Source organism: Pogona vitticeps, chromosome 1 (genome assembly GCF_051106095.1).
Source record: "Pogona vitticeps strain Pit_001003342236 chromosome 1, PviZW2.1, whole genome shotgun sequence".
Classification (NCBI taxonomy): Eukaryota; Metazoa; Chordata; class Lepidosauria; order Squamata; family Agamidae; genus Pogona; species Pogona vitticeps.
This window is the reverse complement of record NC_135783.1, coordinates 179,064,384-179,087,848: the sequence shown is the minus strand read 5'-3', so window position 1 is coordinate 179,087,848 and position 23,465 is coordinate 179,064,384. Positions and strand designations below refer to the sequence as shown.

Below are 23,465 nucleotides of genomic sequence, written 5' to 3'. Positions count from 1 at the left end.
AGAGTAAAGCGAAAAATGGGGGAGGTGGGGAGAGCAACAACTGCTGGAAGTTTAAAAAGTTGAGTGAGTTTAATCTCGCAACTATTATTGCAGTTCATTCAAACTTACGTTGATGCCCATGGCCTGACCCAGAAATCACTAGGAACTTCATATGAAGGGGAAAATAAAAGCCCAAATCCTATTGCAAATGACACCAGTCAAGGTTGTGCCCACAACATTTCCTCCAACAGTTGAATTAACCATAAATGTTTGGTTCACACAAACTTTCAGAAAGTTCTTTTACAGACTTACAGATTTTTGTGCACGCTGTTAGTCACAGCAGCCAAACCTGAAAACAGTTTCAGCAAGCTAACATTTATTAGTCAATCTTACATGGGCAAGAACAGTTTTCAAGTTATGGCCACTCTAGCTTTCCAACCCAAGGTCTTATATCTACAGAGTGAGAACTTGCAAGATAAATTGTCCCTGGGGAGCTAATTAATGATTTTGCAGTAAACAGATCAGAAATATAAAGGTTAGAAGTGAATTATTTCAGCACCTTCCAGTCTGGCTTTCCAGATGTTTTAGTGCAACAGCTCCCACTGTCTCTGAGCATGCTGGTAGAGCTGATGCAGGTTGCAATCTCACACTACACTGGGGAAAGGTCGCCTAGCTTTTAAAATGTTCTGAGTTATGTTGGTCCTTCAGAGTTTTAAAAAAAAATAAAACTTGAACATGGACATAATATTTTATTACGCTCAACCAGAAAGCTACAAAATATGAGAGCCACATTTATAAGAGCCAAAATTCTATAAGCTAGTTACTAATAAGTAATCATTTACTTACTAAGTAACAATTGCATCCTGATTATTTACCTACACCCATGTCATCCATAGATTCATTTTAAATCAGGGATTCATCCTAATTTGTTTCGTCTTTATCACTGAACGTGTAATATTATTTATGAATAGTCCTGTAATATGTTTCTTTGGGTTGGGAGCTAGAGTAGCCATAAAGTACCCGCAGAAGCAACATATTGTCCCCTTCAATATTTCTGCTTCCTCACCTTCTATGTCCATCATCCTCTAATCCTGTAGTTATAATGGTATTATTCCAGCATCTTCTGCGGTAGATGATGTGTCTGTCTTTAAACATCTGTTTATTTTTATATCTGGGCAGATATTTTTGTGCAATATTTCTGTTACACATCAGTCCTTTCCATTTGACCCTCCAGAACCAGCATATTTCATATAGGAACTTAAGGTTTTCAGTGCTGTAACGTTAGCCAAGCTGATTATCATGAAAGTAAGAAATGTATTCGCGAAGGCTTTCACGGCCGGGATCTAATGGTTTGTTGTGGGTTTTTCAGGCTCTTTGGCCGTGTTCTGAAGGTTGTTCTTCCTAACATTTCGCCAGTCTCTGTGGCCGGCATCTTCTAAGTACTGAAGACAGAGTTCCTACTCCAGTCCTCTGAAGATGCCGGCCACAGAGAGTGGCAAAACGTCAGGAAAAACAACCTTCAGAACACGGCCAAGGAGCCCTAAAAACCCACAACAACCAAAAGTAAGAAATACTTTTCATGTCCAATTCAAACTCTGGCCTAACAAACAAAACCTGTTATTGGCACTGACGATCTTTGGCTTCATTAACTGAAAAACATAAGCCAAGACTGATGATTCTGACAGTAGGAAATGCTGCATGAAACCCAAGTACGAATGCTCTTAAAAATCTTTGAGAGAGTGTGTTCTTATCTTAACCTCTGCTGTACCTTTAACATCTATTGATAGCTGAGCTCTAGGGGCATTCCAGAAGGGTTCTGCAAAGCACAGCCTTCTTTTCAGATTCTTTTCTATTGTAACATGAGCTGCTTGCTGCCAAATGTCAGACAGTGTCTCTTTGTCTTCTCAGGCACTGCATGCCTGCTTACAGTATGCAGTGGAGAGAGAGAAAAAAATATATAAAGGCAAGGGTGACCTTTAAAAGCCAAGTCTAAAGGAATCCTTGACCCAGAGACCTCAGCAAAGATTAAGCTGCTGCCCTCCTCCCCTTGACAGCTATTTCAAATATCAAAAGTTAAAACAGGGAAAGAACCAGGCCATCTGGGAACATGAAAGAATAAAAATTCCTAAGAAAACGTAGTTAATTGTCCCTTAATATATAATTGCCAAACTTTTGTGCTTTGTGCAAATGAGAAGCCTATAGAGAAATATTTCGAATGAAGGAAACACCATCCGTTGACTATCTCATGCTATAATGGGTTCAAGTGACCTCAAGAAACGGGCAGGACAAGACAGAAAATCCAAACTGGATTTTTCACAAGAAGGAGTTTACATACAACATATATTCAATACCCAAACTTTGTATTAAGGTGATTCCTTCATCTGAGTAGTAGTCTCCAATCTAGGTTTTAGAAGCACTAAATCCTTCTCTGCCTCCACAAAATACAGACTGGGATCTTTCACATCATGGGTTGTTTTGCTGTGTTTTCAGATAGGGAGCAGAATCCTTAAGCATTTAAGAAGTAAACAGAGGAATGGAAGACTGATCTGAGGCTGCAGATGATACTCACAGAACACTTACTCGATTTTGCCCCTGTGTTTCTACCTTGGTTTAAGAAGTGGATGAGCCAGGCACAGCTTTTCACAATGCATGGCTATTTGAGCACTTTCACATACCAGAAATTGTCTTTGGGTAGGCTCAGAGTGATATTAGCAGAAGAGTACATACTTTATAGAAATAAATTGTAGGTTTCATCTCTGACATTGCTAGTTATTCTTGTGTGGTGGGACTAATGGAAAAGGCCTCCAATCAAAGCCCTGGAAAGGCATTACTAGTTAGATATGGGATGCGATGTACTAATGGTCTGAATTTGGCAACATCATCTGTTCAAAATCAGATTTTTCATACCAGTACTATTACAACAACTGAAAAGCTCAGTGAACCTTCTAATAAAAAAAAATAACAAAATAGAAGCTATTTAAATGAAAAACACTCCTACCTGTATTTGTCAAGCTTCTTCTCATGTGGTATGCCCTATATCTTTCTGCTGTTCCAAAGATGTCCTAATGGCAGATCTCTATCTCTAGCCTCTGAAGCTTCACCTCTGAAGTGTTGTTTCCACATTTATTTATTCCAAAGTTATATTTTTAGATGTCTGCGTGTATTCAATTCTATTTGAAAAAGTACAGTCCTAATAAATAGCTCAGTGGTTTAGGTACTGTATCTTGCTATGGAACCAGAGGTTGGGAATTTGATTTCCCATTGTTCCTCCTGAGAGAATAACCAGCCTGTGTTGCCTTGAGTAAGCTACACAGCCCCTTGGTGCCCCCAGAAGAAGGGAATGACAAATTACTTCTGAGTAGTCTCTGCTTGGAAAACCCTGGAAAGGATCATCATAGGTCAGAATTGACTTGATATCACATGGTTATTATTAATGTCAGGGTGAGGGTAGAAACGAAATACACAAAAGTTTGACACATACCGGAAGTTAATGATCTACAATACAAGATTCTTTAACATCCTGCTACAAAACACTCAGGGAGTATCATTCAATCCTAAATGTATTATATAAATTATCAGATGGCACATCAGGTTTTCTGCTTCTAGAGTGAAAGAGAACACAAAGGTATAGCTTTTGGAGACATATACATACACCCCATTGTCTTGAAGGTAAGAGATTATTGAACAGATCTTGGTCCTTCAATTCCCAAGTATGCCTCTAATTTATTTCACTGAAAACGAAGTCATTTTATTGTACCACTTCTATTTCTAACATGAAGAAAAATGGCACACGTATGGCAAATGCCAGTGACAGCAAAGATGAACAGGCAAATTCACAAGAGCATAGTGGGCAGAAAAACATGAAGTGTTAGATGAAAGGCAGGACAAGGTCACTGTGACAGTGCTTTCCTCAACAGATATGCTCCTATAGTCATTTGTATCCCAAAGCCTCAGAATGGTTAGAAGAGAGGGAGTATCGGCCTCTAGTTTCAAGAGACTTGACAGGCAGATCAATGGCAATTTAAGCCACAAAAAATTACCCATTGCAGGCAGGCACAGCACTGACACACGGTGCCTCACAATGTGCCTGAAATGCTGCTCAGAATATAAAGTCTTGAGTGGATGGTATTAAGGAAGGAATTATTACAGATCAGAGCAAAAACTCTCCATGATCCAACTAGTGAAGGCACATTCTCAGAAGTGGTTCGAATAAAGGGATGATGGTTCCAGTCTCCACTGGGACCTTTAACAGAGGTTCAACATGAGTACAGAGGCCTGTCAGGGTCAATCCCGTTTTGACTCTTAGGGGTGCTTCACACATAACTTGATTTCTTAACAATTAATGACACAGCTGAAGGAGTGAACTGACATTGCTTGAAAAGTGCTGCAATAGAGGTGGGAAGGGATTTGACTGGTGATGAGGTATAAATCAGGGCCCAGTGCTGCAGCCATGGTGTAATCCACATCCATATATCTCAGTGAACTAGGGAGACCCTTGTGTGATCACCGACAATACCGTTAGCCGTTTCTGACCAGTTCCTCTGATCTGGCCTAAAAGGAAGCTTTAGAAGCCATAAGGAAGCTCTTCAGTTTACCTGTATAAATAGTAGAGTGAATCACAAATCATTTTCTCATGTAAGTGCCCATGACAGGTTTAAGTATTGTTTCGATATAATTTGAAGCATCAAAGGGGATGCAAACATAAAGAAAACAGGCTTTCTTTCTGTGACAGTGAAGAATAGCTCTTTTTTTAAAAAAAGAAGAAAATGTCTTAAAGGCTTAAGCAGGACTCTCAGACACTCCTTCTCCACTTCTACCCAGTCTGCATGTAAGAAAGCAACAATTCATTTCATCAAGTTCTACTGACAGAAATTATATTGAAAAAGTGTACATTATCCCTCTGCTGTCCCTGCAAGTCTCCTCTTAAAAGGGACAAAGCTTCTTCCATTCCTGTTCTTTTTAAAACCTATTCTTATAAGCTTAGCAGAGAAAGAAGCTTGAGGCACCTGATGTGTATTTCAGAACAGAAGGATTTTGTTGTTGGTGGGGGAATAGGGGACACAGGTGCTAGGCCTTCTGTAAAGTGTGCACTTCTGCTCCATTAATTGCTGACATATCCTTCCCCCATCTCAGACCTCTTGGGAGAACAGCAGAGCGGCAGGCCCAGACTAGTACCCAGCAGCAACACCAGCAGCAAAAGTAGACAATTAGGTGCCAAAAGAAGAGGGAGGAGGGGGGGAGGAGAGAAAAGATGTAGTTGCTTAGCAACTAGGCACCAGAAACAGCTGTGTAGCAGGCCCAGGCTGGTACCCAGACACTGACAACAAGCTAGCCAATTAGTACACTGTATTTAATGCTGATGTGGTTTCCTAGCAACAGGATGCACAAGTCCATCAGTCGCATGCTTTTCCCTCACATTTTCTATTCCCTCCCCCTCAGCCCACGACTTTTCCTCCCCTTTTGCCTTAATTGACAGCTCTTTGCTGCTTCAAATTGCCATTATTTTTTGTCCCAAGAGAGATTAGAACTTAGCTTCAAATTCGTTTTAGCATTAAGAGCTCCAGATATATGACAAGGCAACAGCTGCAAAACCAGGAGATAAAGAGATGTTAAGATTTCAGTTCATTGTAAAACATTTTCTTTTGCTGTCATCAAGGATAGCTCATGGTCCCAGCAAAGAGGGCACTTCTCCCTCAAATGGTGGGATAAGACATACACAAATGTTGCACCTGAACCACAAGCGGCTGCCATGTTTATATACAGTGGTGCCTCGCATAGCGACAATAATCCATTCCAGAAAAATCGTCTCTATGTGGATTTGTCGCTATGCGAAATAAAAAAGCCCATAGGAATGCATTAAAACCCATTTAATGCGTTCCTATGGGCAAAAAACTCATCGTTACGCGAAAATCCTCCAAACGGCTGCCATTTTCGCTGCCTGGTAAGCGAGGAACCGGCGCGAAAACACAGCGGGTGCCCATTTTTTTTTACCCGGTGGCCATTTTGGAACCACCGATCAGCTGTTAGGAAAACATTGCTATACGAAAATCGGTAAGTGAAACAGCTTACCTATCTAAATCATCGCAATGCGATTGCAAAAACTTAATCGCTATGCGGATTCATCGTTAAACAGGACGCCCGTTAAGCGAGGCACCACTGTAAATGCTATTGCATTTTATTCCTGTATCTAGGAGAAGGCCATCTATATCTTATCTGCAATTATGCAATGTAGAACATGGAAACACGTACCTGTATTTTTGTGGGTTTGCACCTGAAGAAAGATGACACTGTCAAATTGCAGACAAAAAGATACTAATTTCCTATCTGGATGGTGGGGAGAGCAGGAGGGAAATGCAACCTCTATTATATTCTGAATCCACCTGTCCAGGTCCACAAAATCATAAGGACAGCTCAAACCCACATACCCGTGCTACATTTGGGATAAGTTTCACATGGGGTTGTAACAATGGCACCACCATTACAAGTTCTGTGTCAGTATTAGACAGCCTGCCCCCCCCTTGATAGATCCTGAGTCATGGTTCTAATATCCTCTATCACTCCAGCAAGGCGACAGCTTACCTCTGGAAAGCATAGTGACATTATTTTGGACATCTAAAACTGTGGTTATCAACTCTGGGTAACCCAGGTGTTCTCGGACTGCAATTTCCGGCACAGCTGGTGGTAAAGAATTATGGGAACTGCAGTCCAAGTGCACCCGGTTACCTAAGGCTGGGAATTGCTGATCTAAAAGGGAAGGAAATAAAGTTCCCATCTCCTTCGAAGAAGTCCTGTGAATCACAAGGAGGATGAGTGGACTCCACTAGTGGAATGGAGAGAACTGGCCAGCTGCCGCAGGAAGAGCAGGCAGGTGTTGACAACAAAGGCAGCATAAAAATAGAAGGGTCTGGGAATAAATTAATGGTTAGGCAGAGGGTAGCACAGTTAACACTGGAGACTGAACCTAGGACTGACAAAGTGTGGAAGGCAGGAAAGCTGAGCCCAATGGGCCACGGTGGTCTGGTAAGGAGGAGTATTGGTAGAAGTTATCGGCAGCTCTTTGTGAAACTCAGGGTTGATGAAAGATCTCTGCTGATGTTCTGGATCAAGCTGAGTCTCAACTGTCTATGAGCATCCAGGATGCTGTCTTCCAGACCAAGCTTCACGCTGAATGTGATTATCTAGGACTATTTGCTCAGAGAAAGGGAGTATCCATCAGGAGCTGGTCTCGAAATTCTGTTTAAAGTGATTCCACATAGCAATGGAGGCAACAGCAAAAGAATCTTATATCAAACTTCACATTGACAGTACAAGCACTGATACCAACAGAAGAAGTACAGTATTTCTGACGTTTCAGCAGGCATGATCAGTCAAGCTACAGGTAGAACATAATGCTCTTTCTGACGTCTCTTGGCCTTTAAAAGAAAAACTTTCTATCCTTAAATGCAGAGAATGGGATTGCATTAGATGGCAGCCGCTTATGAGGATTTTCTGTATCACTCCTAATATCATAGGAGAAGTGGAACAACATGGGAGATAATGGCCAGCTGGCATCAAAGCAGCTGACACCATCTTAAATGTCAGTGGCTTCTAGGTCAGCGAGACTGGTACCTAAACCAACTGTGAAGCTCTGGAGGCAGAATCCAATGTTGTGGTAGATGGACTGGGTCTTGCAAACAGAGGCAGAAACTGAATGAAGGGGCTTATTAGCTGTTACCTGGCTTTCTGAAGAGACCTTCCCACAAACAAAGGTGCAGTCCAGACAGAGTTCCTCCGTCTCATCTTAGTAAAGCCTCAGCAAATGGACTACTGCTAAGAAAACCAGGGCAAGAAACATTTTGAGCATGCATCCTGAAAGGCAGCCTTCCTCCAGCACTCAGTATCTTTTCAAAATAAGGCAGTGAGAGCCATACAAGTTCAAAAACTAGAAAATCAAGGACTGACACTGTACTGTACCATACCTTAATTATGTTCATGTAAGTGATAAAAAAAAAAGAAAGAAACAATTTTGGAGAAAATCTTCACAAAGCATGGGAAATCTTCCAGCTGATGCTGCTAACATCGCAGGCAGAAAGGAACAGAGGGAATTTCACTAAAGTGCACTTGAACACACAGCTATGGAGGTGTAGGTGCATGGGCTCACACCCAAAACTAGATTGATTTGGCTGTGGCACCCAGAGGCACAAGATCCGTATGTAGGGGTCATAAGGACAATGAAGAACAACCATCTCTATAGCAGAAGAGTGAATTCTATGAGAACACTGAAACAGAGCCCACTTTTTAAATTCCTTAAGCATGTTTCCTTCTTCATGGATTGCTGCCTTGTCGTGGCGAAGGGGCTTGAGTAACTCAGAGAAACTATGGGCTATGCCGTGCAGGGACACCCAAGACGGACAGGACATAGTGGAGAGTTCCGACTAAACGCAATCCACCTGGAGTAGGAAATGGCAAGCCACTCCAGTATCTTTGCCAAGAACGCCCCATGATCAGAAACAAAAGGCTAAAAGATATGACGCTGGAAGATGGGCCCCTCAGGTCGGAAGGCGTCCAACATGCTACTGAGGAAGAGCGGAGGACAAGTACAAGTAGCTCCAGAGCTAATGAAGTGGTTGGGCCAAAGCCGAAAGGACGCTCAGCTGTGGACGTGCCTGGAAGTGAAAGGAAAATCCAATGCTGCAAAGAAAAATACTGCATAGGAACCTGGAATGTAAGATCTATGAACACTGGGAAGCTGGAGGTGGTCAAACAGGAGATGGCAAGAATAAACATCGACATCCTGGGCATCAGTGAACTAAAATGGACAGGAATGGGCGAATTCAGCTCAGATGATTATCATATCTACTATTGTGGACAAGAATCCCGTAGAAGGAATGGAGTAGCCGTCATAGTCAACAAAAGAGTGGGAAAAGCTGTAATGGGATACAATCTCAAAAATGATAGAATGATGTCAATACGAATCCAAGGCAGACCATTCAACATCACAATAATCCAAGTTTATGCACCAACCAGCATTGCTGAGGAGACTGAAATTGAACAATTCTATGAAGATCTACAACACCTTCTAGAACTGACACCAAAGAAAGATGTTCTTCTCATTCTAGGGGACTGGAATGCTAAAGTAGGGAGCCAAGAGATAAAAGGAACAACAGGGAAGTTTGGCCTTGGAGTTCAGAACGAAGCAGGACAAAGGCTAATAGAGTTTTGTCAAGAGAACAAGCTGGTCATCACAAACACTCTTTTCCAACAACACAAGAGGCGACTCTATACATGGAAATCACCAGATGGGCAATATCGAAATCAGATTGATTATATTCTCTGCAGCCAAAGATGGAGAAGCTCTATACAGTCAGCAAAAACAAGACCTGGAGCTGACTGCGGTTCTGATCATCAGCTTCTCATAGCAAAATTCAAGCTTAGACTGAAGAGATTAGGAAAAACCACTGGGCCACTCAGGTATAATCTAAACCAAATCCCTTATGAATACACAGTGGAAGTAAAGAACAGATTTAAGGAACTAGATTTGGTGGACAGAGTGCCTGAAGAACTTTGGATAGAGGCTCGTAACATTGTCCAGGAGGCAGCAACGAAAACCATCCCAAAGAAAAGGAAATGCAAGAAAGCAAAGTGGCTGTCCAACGAGGCCTTAGAAATAGCAGAGAGGAGAAGGGAAGCAAAATGCAAGGGAGATAGGGAAAGTTACAGAAACTTGAATGCAGACTTCCAAAGAATAGCAAGGAGAGACAAGAGGGCCTTCTTAAATGAACAATGCAAAGAAATAGAGGAAGATAACAGAAAAGGAAAGACCAGAGATCTGTTCAGGAAAATTGGAGATATTAGAGGAACATTTTGCGCAAAGATGAACATGATAAAAGACAAAAATGGGAGGGACCTAACAGAAGCAGAAGACGTCAAGAAGAGGTGGCAAGAATACACGGAGGAATTATATCAGAAAGATGTGGATATCCCGGACAACCCAGACAATGTAGTTGCTGACCTTGAGCCAGACATCCTGGAGAGCGAAGTCAAGTGGGCCTTAGAAAGCCTGGCTAACAACAAGGCCAGTGGAGGTGATGGCATTCCAGTTGAACTATTTGAAATCTTGAAAGATGATGCTGTTAAGGTGCTACATTCAATATGCCAGCAAGTTTGGAAAACTCAACAGTGGCCAGAGGATTGGAAAAGATCAGTCTACATCCCAATCCCAAAGAAAGGCAGTGCCAAAGAATGCTCCAACTACCGTACAATTGCACTCATTTCACACGCTAGCAAGGTTATGCTCAAAATCCTCCAAGGTAGGCTTCAGCAGTATGTGGACCGAGAACTCCCAGAAGTACAAGCTGGATTCCGAAGAGGCAGAGGAACTCGAGACCAAATTGCTAACTTGCGCTGGATTATGGAGAAAGCCAGAGAGTTCCAGAAAAATATCTACTTCTGCTTCATTGACTATGCGAAAGCCTTTGACTGTGTGGACCACAGCAAACTATGGCAAGTTCTTAAAGAAATGGGAGTGCCTGACCACTTTATCTGTCTCCTGAGAAACCTATATGTGGGACAGGAAGCAACAGTTAGAACTGGTCATGGAACAACTGAGTGGTTCAAAATTGGGAAAGGAGTACGGCAAGGCTGTATATTGTCCCCCAGCTTATTTAACTTATATGCAGAATACATCATGCGGAAGGCTGGACTGGAAGAAACCCAAGCCGGAATTAAGATTGCCGGAAGAAATATCAACAACCTCCGATATGCAGATGATACCACTCTGATGGCAGAAAGTGAGGAGGAATTAAAGAACCTTGTAATGAGAGTGAAAGAGGAGAGTGCAAAAAACGGTCTGAAACTCAACATCAAAAAAACTAAGATCATGGCCACTGGTCCCATCACCTCCTGGGAAATAGAAGGGGAAGATATGGAGGCAGTGTCAAATTTTATCTTCCTGGGCTCCATGATCACTGCAGATGGAGACAGCAGCCCTGAAATTAAAAGGCGCCTTCTTCTTGGGAGGAAAGCGATGACAAATCTGGACAGCATCTTGAAAAGCAGAGACATCACCTTGCCAACAAAAGTCCGAATAGTCAAAGCTATGGTTTTTCCTGTCGTGATGTATGGAAGTGAGAGCTGGACCATAAAGAAAGCAGACCGCCGAAGAATTGATGCCTTTGAATTGTGGTGCTGGAGGAGGCTCTTGAGAATCCCCTGGACTGCAAGGAGAACAAACCTATCAGTTCTAAAGGAAATCAACCCTGAGTGCTCACTGGAAGGACAGATCCTGAAGCTGAGGCTCCAGTACTTTGGCCATCTAATGAGAAGAAAAGACTCCCTGGAAAAGACCCTGATGTTGGGAAAGTGTGACGGCAAGAGGAGAAGGGGACGACCGAGGATGAGATGGCTGGACAGTGTCTGCGAAGCAACCAACATGAACCTGACACAACTCCGGGAGGCAGTAGAAGACAGGAGGGCCTGGCGTGCTCTGGTCCATGGGGTCACGAAGAGTCGGACACGACTAAACGACTAAACACACAAGCATGTTTCAGAAAGGGTGCCTTCTACAGTTCTTGTGCTGCAGGCCATCAAGCTAAGAGAAACTAAGTAATATCCCCACATGACTTTCTTGAGTGTGAGTCCCATCCTCTTTCTACATATTCAAGCAAATGTCCAGTGCTAGTGTTCTCCACCTGGCATGCTGTTACTCTTATGTTCCATACCCCCCAGAGAACAAATCTGCTCATCATCCCCACCCACTGCATACTCCCCCCTCCCGGGGCTGAGCTCACTGGCCTGCCCACTCCTTCATTCCGCACCTCTGTTGCCTCCTGATTGCATCAGTTCTCTTCCATCCCATTTTGTCATTTCCGAATTGTCAAAACCTCTGTCTTTGTTCTAAACTTGGCTTCTTCTTCCACCTGCTTTTGCAGGAAAAGCAGTACTGCCTACAAGGTGCTTCTCTAGGTCCCTTTCTAGATTTGTGTGATGACTGGAGTCAAGCTCCCTTAGAAAACCTTCGCTTCTTTTATTAGGCATATTTTTCCCATCAAGGCATTTTGCTTCCCATCTTAGACAACAATAAATTTATACACTTCTACTGGTGATTTTGTCTGATTGAAATTAGCTCTCCTGTCCCTTGGCTCAGGCATTTGCTGAGCTGGGGCTGGAAAATAATCTCTTACCACCACCCCCCCCCAGAGGCGCCGAACTCTCATTCCTTGCTGAAGTATTTGCTATGCAATTAAAGGGGGACAATTGGGTCAAAGCTGGATTTATGAGCCCAAATAATTAAATATCTGTTCTATTTTAGATCCTCCTCACACCCATGAACTAGGTGCTCTTTCTCCCAATAGCAGCCCTCACTTTTTCCTGCACCTAGAGTTCTCTTTCACACATATCTTCCCATATGACAAGTGACTTCTCCATTTCCCTCCAGGCCAAGATTTGTTTCCATCTTTTTACACATTTTTTTTTAACGACAGCTCTTTGGCGCAACATAAATTAGCACCATCACTAAAAGCCTTAGGCTTACCAAGACAAAAATAGAGGACTGCTTCTTACTGCACTCTGTTCAGTTAACTCTCTTTCTGCACACGGGGCCCCAGCTTAACATCTCAATTCCAAACCCTTTCTATTGAAAGGGTCACATCAGCCAAGTGAAGAGCTGCCTTACAGTGAGGCAGATTGTTGGGTCCCCAGATGTTCTTGCTCCCAGAAATCCTAGCCAGCACACCTAGTGGTGAAGGCTTCTGGGAATTTTAGTCCAAGAACATATGGGCACCCAAGGTTGGGAACCAGTAGCACGCAAACCCATAGTGGCTTTCCAGAGTTTCAAATATATCTGAAAATATCAGGGACTGGACCTGTAGTCATCTAGCCCTGACCTCTCCTTATTTTCTGCATTTCTTTATTTTAAAGGAAAGCATAGCAAAGCGTGCTGCTTATATACCGCCCCATAGCGCTTCAAGCACTCTTTGGGCGGTTTACAAGTTAATTATGCAGGCTACGCATTGCCCCCCCCCCCCCCCGTGAGCTGGATGCTCATTTTACCAACCTTGGAAGGATAGAAGGCTGAGTCAACCATGAGCCGCTACCTGGGATTGAACCCCAGGTCATGGGCACAGTTTTGGCTGCAGTGCAGCGGTTTAATCACTGCACCACGAGGCTCTTTTTTGTCCCCTTCATAGTACCTCAGGCCCCCATACTTTCCTTCAACCTGCCTTATGATGCACAGTGACTTTCTGCCTTGGGTTCCTACCTATCACAGTTTGATTTCTTCAGTTTCAGTTCATGGATTAGAAAGAACAGGACCTTATAAAGCTCACCCTAAAGCCAGGGCTAGACAGCTGGCTTTTGGCCCCAGTCAACAGGCTTTCGGTGTCTCTTGAGGGATAAGGCAACTTCCCCTCCTGATACCATGCTAGTTATGATCCATGGTACACTTTTCTAGGCATCAGGTGAACAGTGGAAAAAAGATACTAGGGCTCCAAGTCCCAGCTCCATGGGGGTTTCAATGCTGCCTTGGGCAGCAATACTGGCCAGATCTAAATCTTCCACTTTCTTGATCATTTCACCTGTCAGGTACTGTTAAGACAACAATAGAGCTGTTTCAGGATTCTCATCTCTTGCTTCAGGGTGCATCCTTTTTGTTTTCTAACATTTCCTTTTACATACAAAATTTGCTTTCTTGTTCTGCTCCAGTCTTTTTATTCCACATGCAGTGGAGTGCATGTGGTGTTCCATTGTTCGACAGGGTCTACAGTGAGAAGTGGGGTATCCTCCGACACGGCAACCCTTTCAGCAAATCTTCTCAGTCTAACACAGTTTGGTCTCTTGACAACAGATCTGCTCTACTCTGCGGATACTGCAATTCTGCAGGATGCAATACTGCCTGGTGGGACAAAATCCATCTACTTCTTGTTCTAGGATAGAGAGAGAAATCTTTGCCTTTCAGTATTTAGTGCAGAGATGCAAAGCAAACGAGCCACAGAGAGCCTTCTCCTGCACACGAGAGAGAGCTACCAGCAGGGAAAGAGAAAAATAATATCTCACAATCTTTTCAGACTTTCAGTTCAGCTGTTACCCAAGCCAAGCGGCTGGCGGCCATTGGCACTGCCAAGCACATTCACAATTGACAGAGTATTACACTGATGACAGTTCCAAGAAGCTACGGCTGCACGCAGAGACAAAGGACCCAGCAAAATGATGGCTTTGTGTCTATAATCTTGGGTATGTGCACTTGGGACCCTTACAATACACCCCCAAATTTTCAAACCACACCCCTTTAATACTTCCTATTTTGGTTTGGAGGCACTTCAAATCTCTCCTTGCATAAATAATGCTAGCATTATTGTTCAGAGTGATCAGACAGCACAGATTGAGAGAGGCAAGCCATCTAAACATAAGCACAGCTGTTCTTGGTAAGATCTGGGGTTTGCCCACTAGTGTCCAATAGTGATCAGGTTCAGAAATTTGACACTTACAGAGTGCTTTACTATAATGTGATGGTGTCAAGGAAACCTTCAGTATAGGATGGTTACTTCGGTCCTGTTTTCTAAAAGTCACTGATATTACTCTCTTCCCTATTAATTTTTAAGCCTGAAAGGTAAATACACAATCCAGAGCAGATATATTGACACACTGCTGGTTGATTGCATTTAATTGGTAAGGGATTCACAGTCCCACCATTTAAAAATGGCAGGCAGTGAAGGAAATGCCTCAGTTGAACATGTGGCTCTCCTGGCAACCTTAGTTCTAAGAATGTGCTTGTTCCTCAACCCCGGCACTATTCTGTATTAGGATTCTAGGAGGAAAAAAGTCAGTCTCTGAACTACAGTCACTAACAACTGGTCAAACCAGGAAGTCAAGATTTGATCTGAACCAGATTTAATAGAACAGTATCAGAAAGCTGGCACGGACCAAAGATCCATGCATTCCTCTTAGAACAAATCGCAAATCAATCTGGATCAAAATATCCTGTTACTGTATTAGGTAACAGTGGACCACACAAAAGTGCCAGCTTGATGTAATTCTGTTTTCCAGAGCCATTAAGTGTCAAACTTGTAAAAAAAAGCTTTTAAATGTTCTCCTTCAAAATCAATTTCCCAAAATATTTCACAGTATCAGCACCTTCTGCAATACTGCCCACAATTTTAGGCACCCTTATTCGAAACAGTAATGTGGCTTACACTGGAAAGAAAGAAAGAAAGGGTTTTGAATGTGGAGCTATTTAAAAAAAAAAACATTGTTGACTGTTTTACAACTGTTCCGTTATGTTGCACAATTATCCACATCCTCACAGACTTAGCACAAACTTCAAAGGTTTTAGTCCAATGAGAAAAAGATAGTAGCACCATCCCTGGGTAATGAGTGTTTCACTTGCCCAGTTGCTGGCCTGGGATCTGTGAGATACGGATGGGGTGAAGCAAAGTAAGGGAAGAAGAGAACAGAGCAATTGGGAAAATTTTGAATAGATTCTCAGACCAGCACAAATGAAAATAAGAGCGATTCTCTGTATACCACCATGTGAAACAAGTCACATTTATCTGCACTACACAACTTTAGCTCAAAGGTGGAAAAAGTCTTCATACGAATTGACCAGATCAACAATGAACCACTTCCCAACTCACCAACAGGCACATGACAGCTACTAATATACTAAACTGATATTATGGTGCTACCTCACAGAAACAGGCACCATTAGCCTGATGTATAATTTAAAAATCTGTATTGGTGGGGAAAGAACACATCTGGCTGCAGTTCAAAATAGCAGTCTTCCCTTTAAAAAATTAGAGAAAGAACTATTTTGTCTAGAGATGGGATCTTCATATTCGTCACCTGGGGAAGACAAATAGGAATATCGCCACCACAGGTGGGGGGCCCTTTGGAACCAACCCCCCAGAACCAGCTGGTCTACTTACCGCTTGTAGTCATCATCGTTTGCACCACACTAATTGCAGAAGTAGCCCGGCTGGCACTTTCCTGTCTCCCAGCGTTGCTATCCACTCCAGTGAGGAGGCAGGATGATGAGTTTCCCTGTTCAGCTGCTAATTGGTCAGTAGCACAGGGAGGCAGGGAAGTGCCGGCTGGGTGACTTCCATGATTGGCACAGCGCGAACAACTACAGCTGCATCTGCCGCGCTACAAGGAGTAAGTGGGCCAACCAGTTCTGGGGAGTAGGTCCAAAGGGCCCAGCCACCTGTGGTGGCGACAGTCGTATTCATCTCTCCTGGGAGACGAATACAAATATCTCATCTCTAATTTAGTCTCTTATATCTTCAGGAGATGCATTTAGCTGAGATGCATTAGTATAGCACTTTGAGATTTCAAAGCTCTTAATTTATATAATTACCCTGATTGTTACAACAGTCTTGCAAATAGGACACTGCTGGCTGAGTTCCCCACGACTGAAGAGCAATGGCTCAGATTTAGGCTTCATGTCAAACCACGATTTATAGAAGCTGGATTTACAGTTCGACATACTGTCTGAACTGACAGACCATTGATGTGGCATCAGTCTGCTTCCAGGGATTGCTACACTACGAAGACTAAGGAGTCCCTATAAATTTGAGGGCTGAGAAGACAGATCGCAAAAGAAGAAAAAGAACTCTAATCTGAGTATTTTGCCAGTTATTAAGTTTGGAAGTTAAATCAATCAATCAATCAATCAATCAATCAATCAATCAATCAATCAATCAATCAATCAATCAATCAATCAATCAATCTATCTATCTATCTATCTATCTATCTATCTATCTATCTATCTATCTATCTATCTATCTATTTTAATGCATTTATACCCCACCTGTCTGGTCAAACGACCATTCTAGGCAGCTACCAACATATATAACCATATATAAAATATAACAAAATTTTTAAACATCAATAGACAAGTTATTCAAGATAAAAGAAGGGAAAAAGAGAAAATATAAAAAGAAAAAGAAAAAAGAAAAAGAAATCAAGCATTAGCTGGAGGGAAGGCCTGCACAAACATCCAGGTTTTCAGTTGGTTTTTAAAGATGCCCAGCGAAGGGGCAGCACGAATCTCCGGAGGAAGGCTATTCCAGAGGCGAGGAGCCACCGCCGAGAAGGCCCGGTTTCTTGTTTTTTTCCTTTCGGGCCTCCCTCGGCGTCAATGCAAAGCCATGGTTTCCATTCTAAGTTACAGCTAAGGCAAATCCATTATTTGGTGTGATCCAACAACTTAAGCAGTGCTTTGGCTGAGGCCATCTAGGAAGGCAAGTGGCTGAAGTGAGGTATTGTTCCTTTAAAAGCCTACATGGCATACCAGTATCTTTTACATGTCCAAGAAATTTATTTCAATGTGGGTAGAAACACTGTCTCTAGGAACTCTCCTCTCTAATGATAGGATAGTAGGTTAAATAAAGCACTATCAACAAAGACGGCATGCTCCATAGCAAAATTGAGGAAACTGACTCAGCTCTTCATTTGGAAATAAAAAATAGCACAGTGTTCATAGAACTGTATCATCCTCACAACGGAAATTGCAAAGAACAGACAAAGATGAGTGAAAGAGAAAGAGAAGTAGTAGATGTAGTATTCTGAGGGAATGTTGCTGTTACTGACAATAGTAAGTGGTGGTAGTAATAGCAATAGCAGCAGCAGCAGCAGTAACAGGAAGGAAGAGGAGGAGGAGGAGGAGGAAGAGGGATGACAGAGCTGAAAATAAAGAATTGAAAAAACTAACAAAATGCAGAGACCTGGCAATCAAAACGTCTTGCTTCTAGAAGAAACACACTTCAGTGGTCCCCGTAGTCATTTGAACTTTGGGAACAATATCAATAAATTTTACACAGTACAGTACTAGAAGCAGTGGCAGATATAATACCAGTCAATGTTTTTTATAATCTTGATTGACTGTGCCTGGTGTTTAATAATAATAATAATAATAATAATAATAATAATAATAATAATAATAATAATAATAATAATAATAATAATAATAATAATAGTACCTATTCTTACATGCATATGGGGTAAGCTTAGCCACTGTATCCTAAGAATAGGTTGTCAAAATATTTCTTCAAGATATTCACTTTTTAACAACGCAGTTCTGCTTATCTAGTTGATTCACTAGATTAAATGCACGGGACAGAAACTCTAAAGCTATACTGATAAGGTACCACTTCTGTTTATCCATAAAACCACAAAAAAAACAACCTCACAGGACTGTAAGAAGGAGAACAGAAAGGCCATCTAAACACTCTGACACCACCTCCCGCAATGCCAGGGCTGATATCTTCTGTCATTACATTCACCCAGATCATCCAAAAGAAAAACAGAGGTACCTCCCTGTGTCCAAGATAGTCTAGTTATTTCAGACAAATAGTCAAAAGCAACCCTCCAAATGAAAACTTTTTATCTCAAGTGACTTGTGTGGTTCTTTTGTACCCCCAGTGCTTCTGAAAATTCTGAGTAATCGCCCAATGTGGGAAAGCACAAGAATGGTAAGAGATAAGATTAGATCAGACAGTGGGTTCACACCGTTCTTGACAAATACATACAATGTGTTGTTCCAGCTCATGTTCCAGTAACCAAGACCTGTAACTGTTATCTAGGGACTTCGGCTGCGGGAACAATATACAATTAAGTACAAGGAGCAAGTTTGACAAATGAGCCCACATATCCAACAGAAGTACCTGTGTGAGTCCTCTGGTGCGCTTTTAAGTGTGAGCTCTTTGTATAAACCTTTCGGCACCCATTAAACTGACAGCGATGAACCCTCTTCTTGTTTTCGGGGGATGCGTCACCCCCTGCCCCTCCTTGCTCAGTGTCGCTGAGCGCACACTTTGTTGTGCTGGCCGGAGTTACCGCACCGACTTTTACTGAGCTGAGGGCAGCTTTCTTTGCCACTAATTTCAGGGTAACTGTGCCATCCACTGCAGAGACAGTCTGTGAAGTTTTTACAAGATGACGACTGAGCTCAGGAGAGGAAGGGGGCGTTAATGAGGTCACTGCGTTGAGTTGGGCCTGGTTAACGGCAGTGTAACTCTCTGTAGAGGAGCTGGTAGGCTGTAGGTTGTGGCAAGTCTCAGATAACAATTTGTCCCGTGAGAGAATAACGTCCATGTTGGTGTTTTTGTCACAAGTACTCATGTCTACTGGTAATAACAGAGGGTCCAATCGCTGGATACTGTCTTCCGTGCCGTGAGCTGAGGAATTATGAAGAAAACACTCCAAGTCATCACCAAAACTTTCTGAGATCTTTCTAGGCTCTGTCTGAAGATATCGTTCAAGCTCAAGGCATGTCTGTGGAGACACAAGGGGAAAAGAAGCCGCCATTAGTAGGGAGGTTACGAATACTGAGGGTGGGAGGGGGAGAGCATTCTTGGCAATTTTCCACTTTCAGCACCAAGACTCCCCACCAAGACTTCCCTGAAAACTGAGATTTCCCTGCTTCATGCAAAAACAAGACCTCAGTCTCATCCTTTCACTTCTGGTTCCCCAATTTCTGCCTGCTGTTCTTCACAGGAATTCTGAACAGCTGAATTCCCTTTCTGATGAACTCTACAGAGGCAAGATGCCATTTCGCACAGCAATTCTAATAGTCTACTGCAGCATGGCATTTCTTCCATTTAAAAAAAAATGACCACAGAACTGTGACATTTCTTCCCATGAGCCATCTTGAAGCGTACAGAGAAATTCCCTCCACAAAGAGAAAATAGATCCCCCCCCCACTTTAGGTTTCTTGCTGAGAGTGAGAAGGGTATGAGATTCACAACCCTCTATATTAGACAGTAAAACCCAGTAAATGCCAAGAAATAAAAAGAGAAGCATATTAACTGCCTTACACAGATCCACACTGTCAGGCCAAAACATCATACAAAAGAAGGCAGAAATCACCCATAACAAAGATTAGGCATACTAAAAAAAAATCTTAAAGTAAGAACAATGAGTGACACTGCCAAGGAGGTTTGTATGTCACAATACTTGAATTGTAGGGATGGAGGTAGTGGAAAGAAAGGAGAAGGAAAAGATCCTTTTTAGTTGCCTAGCAACCACAGGAGCAATCACTTAAAAATCAACCCCCAAATGTAGGAGAGTGCTCAATAATCAGTTCTGAGTCAAACCCCCAAATGTTTGCTTAACTGCAAAGTAACAGCATTTTTGTTAGCTGCCTTGCATGCTTTTAGTAGATAGGCAAGGTTATAAATAATTCAAATAAATAAATAAAAATAGAAACTCTTTCCCACCTTCCTTCTGCAGGCCAATACAATATTCAAACAGGAACTGAGAGTTGAGCATGGCAATGAGGAATTGCATTTTTTTAGACTTGCAAGGAAAGACATCTACAGTCTATAGATATTTACAGAAGGCCAAACACAAGATGACATGGGCTGCTAAATTAATTTCACCTGGTAAAAACATACATCAAAATCATCTTTGAAGGGCACAAGTTTAGCTAAAAGCAGCATGGGTTGAGGTGTTAAGTGTATAGCCTTTTTTCAATACAGAGTCTCTGAGCACTGGTTCCTGGGGGAGAGAAGCAGAGAGGCAAATCTCAAGGCAAGCAACACTGGAGGAGATTTGATGCTTTGGATGGGATGGTTTTAAAGCCTGGCACCAGGCTCACTGGCAGAGTGTAGAGATGTCTTTTTTAATGTGTGCAGTGGTTGTGCAAGACTGGCACACCAGAAGCCAAGGCGCAAAAGAAGGGGAGACAGGGTGAGAGCAGTGAATGCACACACTTAGGTCTGCTGTCCTATCTGAAGCAAGACATGGAGTGGAGTATGTTCACTGGAACTCATCAGCCTTCTTGCTGTACAGGTTCTGGTTTTGTTCACAGCACCTGGTAAAGCTCCAACTGTGCTGTGTGTGCCATAGGTAAGACAACAGGAGATACAAATTCTAAAAGTAATCATGGCAATCACTGCAGCCACAGAATACATTGTCCTACCTGAATGGCTGCCAGATGTGTGTTCACCCTCTCCAACTCTATGTTGCTATGTCATCTGGCCAGCTGGGTTCAATCTGGATTCCTACTAAGTCCCTTTCCACAATCTGCCAGCTCAGAAGCATTTCTTGCCTGCTTCCCATCCCTTTTTGCCCTGCTTTTGTCACATCATTGGACCCTTTCCTATCACATCACAAGAAGCCCCGTGCCCGGCCTCAGGGCTGTGGGGATGCTTCTGAACGAAGAAGCCCACTTCCCACTCTGGGAATTTTCTCATCCAAAAGTGTATGGCCCAAGTTCAACCTCCAAATACAAGGGGAAGAACACAACAAGAAAGCAAACTGCTAAAGTGAATGATCTTGGAATTGATTCAATGAATTGAATTGAATCAATTTATTGTCATTGAACATATATATATATATACATACAATGAAATTCACAAAGAACACTGAGACCAGACCAAAAATACCGACCCCATAACAATCCCTAAATCCCAGAACCCTGCCTAGAGCTCACAGTATCCACACAACGATGAGCTTTTGCATCACTGGAATGATGCAAAATGATTTCGCTCAAGTGCGACACAACTTCCAAGTACAAATGAAAGCATCTCGGTCAACGAGTCAACAAAACCTTAGCCTCCATTAGATCAAAACTTAGTATGTGGGGGTTGGAGGGGGGAAGATACACATATATAAGCAAACCATTTTAATCCTATTTTTGCAAAATCTGTCTTGACTTGTGCCTTCTCTGAGCCGGTGATAGCTGGCTGAGCAGAGCCATCAAGACTGGACAACTGGGGTGTCAGAGCAAAACTGAACTTAGGAAACAGTTTTTGTGGAATCTCTCCCCAACCCAGTACTTTAAAAACTGAACATTCTTTGAACCAGGAGAGACCACTAGGTGGAAAAAAAATTGAATGCAAACACCTCCCAGAGTAGCAAACAAAGGAAGCACTGAAATCAGGAACGAGGAGTACAAAGTAGTGGGATACTTCCTGTATTGCAAGCCAGGCAACTTTTGCTTTGATGCTCACATGCTTTCAGCTAGATGGAAAGTGGATGCAGCAGATAAGGCTCTTGAGGGTCCTGATCTGAATTGCTTTGAGGTGAAAGGAGAAGGGGTGCAAATGCAAGGTAATCAGAACAGGTAACAGGGAGATGAAAATCCTTGTGACCATCCTTTTCCACAGGTCTGCTCTTTAATTCTTTTGGTCACTCAAATGAACATTCAAGGAAACACAGCAAAGAAGAGGAATTATCACCAAATATCCTGTGGATATACAAAGAGTGAAACACACAGCACATAATCCCTGCTTTAGCAAGAGAAAAACTGGGGTGGGGGAAGGCTTCTAAACTAGTGGCAGTCACAAGAAATCTCTGCTGCCTGGACATAAAAATGCTGTGTCTGGTCTCCTAATTTCCTGGAGAGAGGACAGGGGGGAGCTGTCCCTTTAAGGCATTATTCCTCTTATGACGACCCTAGTGGTCTTGACAGTCTTTGAGCCTTGTCATTAATTTTCCATAAAGCACAGTTTCTCCATAAGCCCCCTTTCAGGCAAGGCCTGATGCTTCAGAAACCTATAATTATTCTTGGATCTCACCCCCTGCAGTCCTTGCACCTGTGTCAGTTCGAGATACCAGCTGGTCAAGTCTTCCCTTCTGCCTCTGAAATACAAAACCACCTCATCAAGCCCATTTCTCTTTAAAAAAGGAAAACAGGAGCAGAGAAATATCCTGGACATACACCGAAAACAAAAACAGCGGATGAGAGAAAGCCACAGCTTTCTAAAATGAAAAAGAAAGGGGGAAAAAAAAGAAAGACAAAATAAACCCATGCTAGACAAGGTTTCAATCTAAGACCGCATGGGTGAGTGACATCCAGGCGGGGTGCATCCCTTACAGCCTTCAAGCAACCTTCACTAGCTTGCAGGCTCTTGCAAGGATCCAGACATGTTCATTTGTTCACTTTTTAAAAGCCTGTAGGTTTTTAATGGTATGGAGACAGTAGGATGTTGATCAAGGGGAAGTGAAAGGGGAAAAAACGTTCAGGTGACATATTTGCTTATGCCATTATTTCAAATTCCATCAAGGAGTGTTTTTGGCAAGGGGGATGTTTGCTGTCTCAGGTTTTCTCAAATCTGAGAAGAATTGCCAACATAGCTTCAGTCCTGTGCACAATTAGAAGTCACTAAGCATCAGCGAACCTTTCAAGTCCTAACTCCAATTCAGGATTCTACAAGGAGCATTGTCACTCTGCCATGTTCTTAAAAATCATACATTGATTATATGCAGCCAAAGAGGTAAATTACTTTCATGATTTCCTCCCCCCCCCAACATGGCCCACTGTGTGTTATACTTTGCCTATGCTTTTGGGGAATCCCTAGAGGCATTTTATTAAGACAACAACAAGGGTTACCAAATACTGCTATCCTTTGAATCCCAATTCCTGTCCTGTCTGCTATTTCCCTATTTGACAGGTTCGTGCTTATTCATTCATTACAAGGATTCCTCCTTCCCATGCAATTATGTAACATGATCAACACCATACATAACATTCTTAGCCTGAAAGTGTGAGTGAAAATAAGATCAGA

General features: G+C 42.5%; 1 protein-coding gene across 3 annotated transcripts in view; it reads right to left on the bottom strand.

The window, feature by feature from the left end:
• KLF7 (KLF transcription factor 7) overlaps positions 1-23,465 on the bottom strand; it is an 89,381-nt gene that overhangs the window by 27,481 nt on the left and 38,435 nt on the right. For all 3 annotated transcript variants that reach the window (XM_078379517.1, XM_072978236.2, XM_072978245.2), the window contains exon 3: positions 18,618-19,227. In XM_078379517.1, coding sequence (XP_078235643.1) covers positions 18,618-19,227 — 610 coding nt within the window. The remainder of the gene's footprint in view (positions 1-18,617; positions 19,228-23,465) is intronic.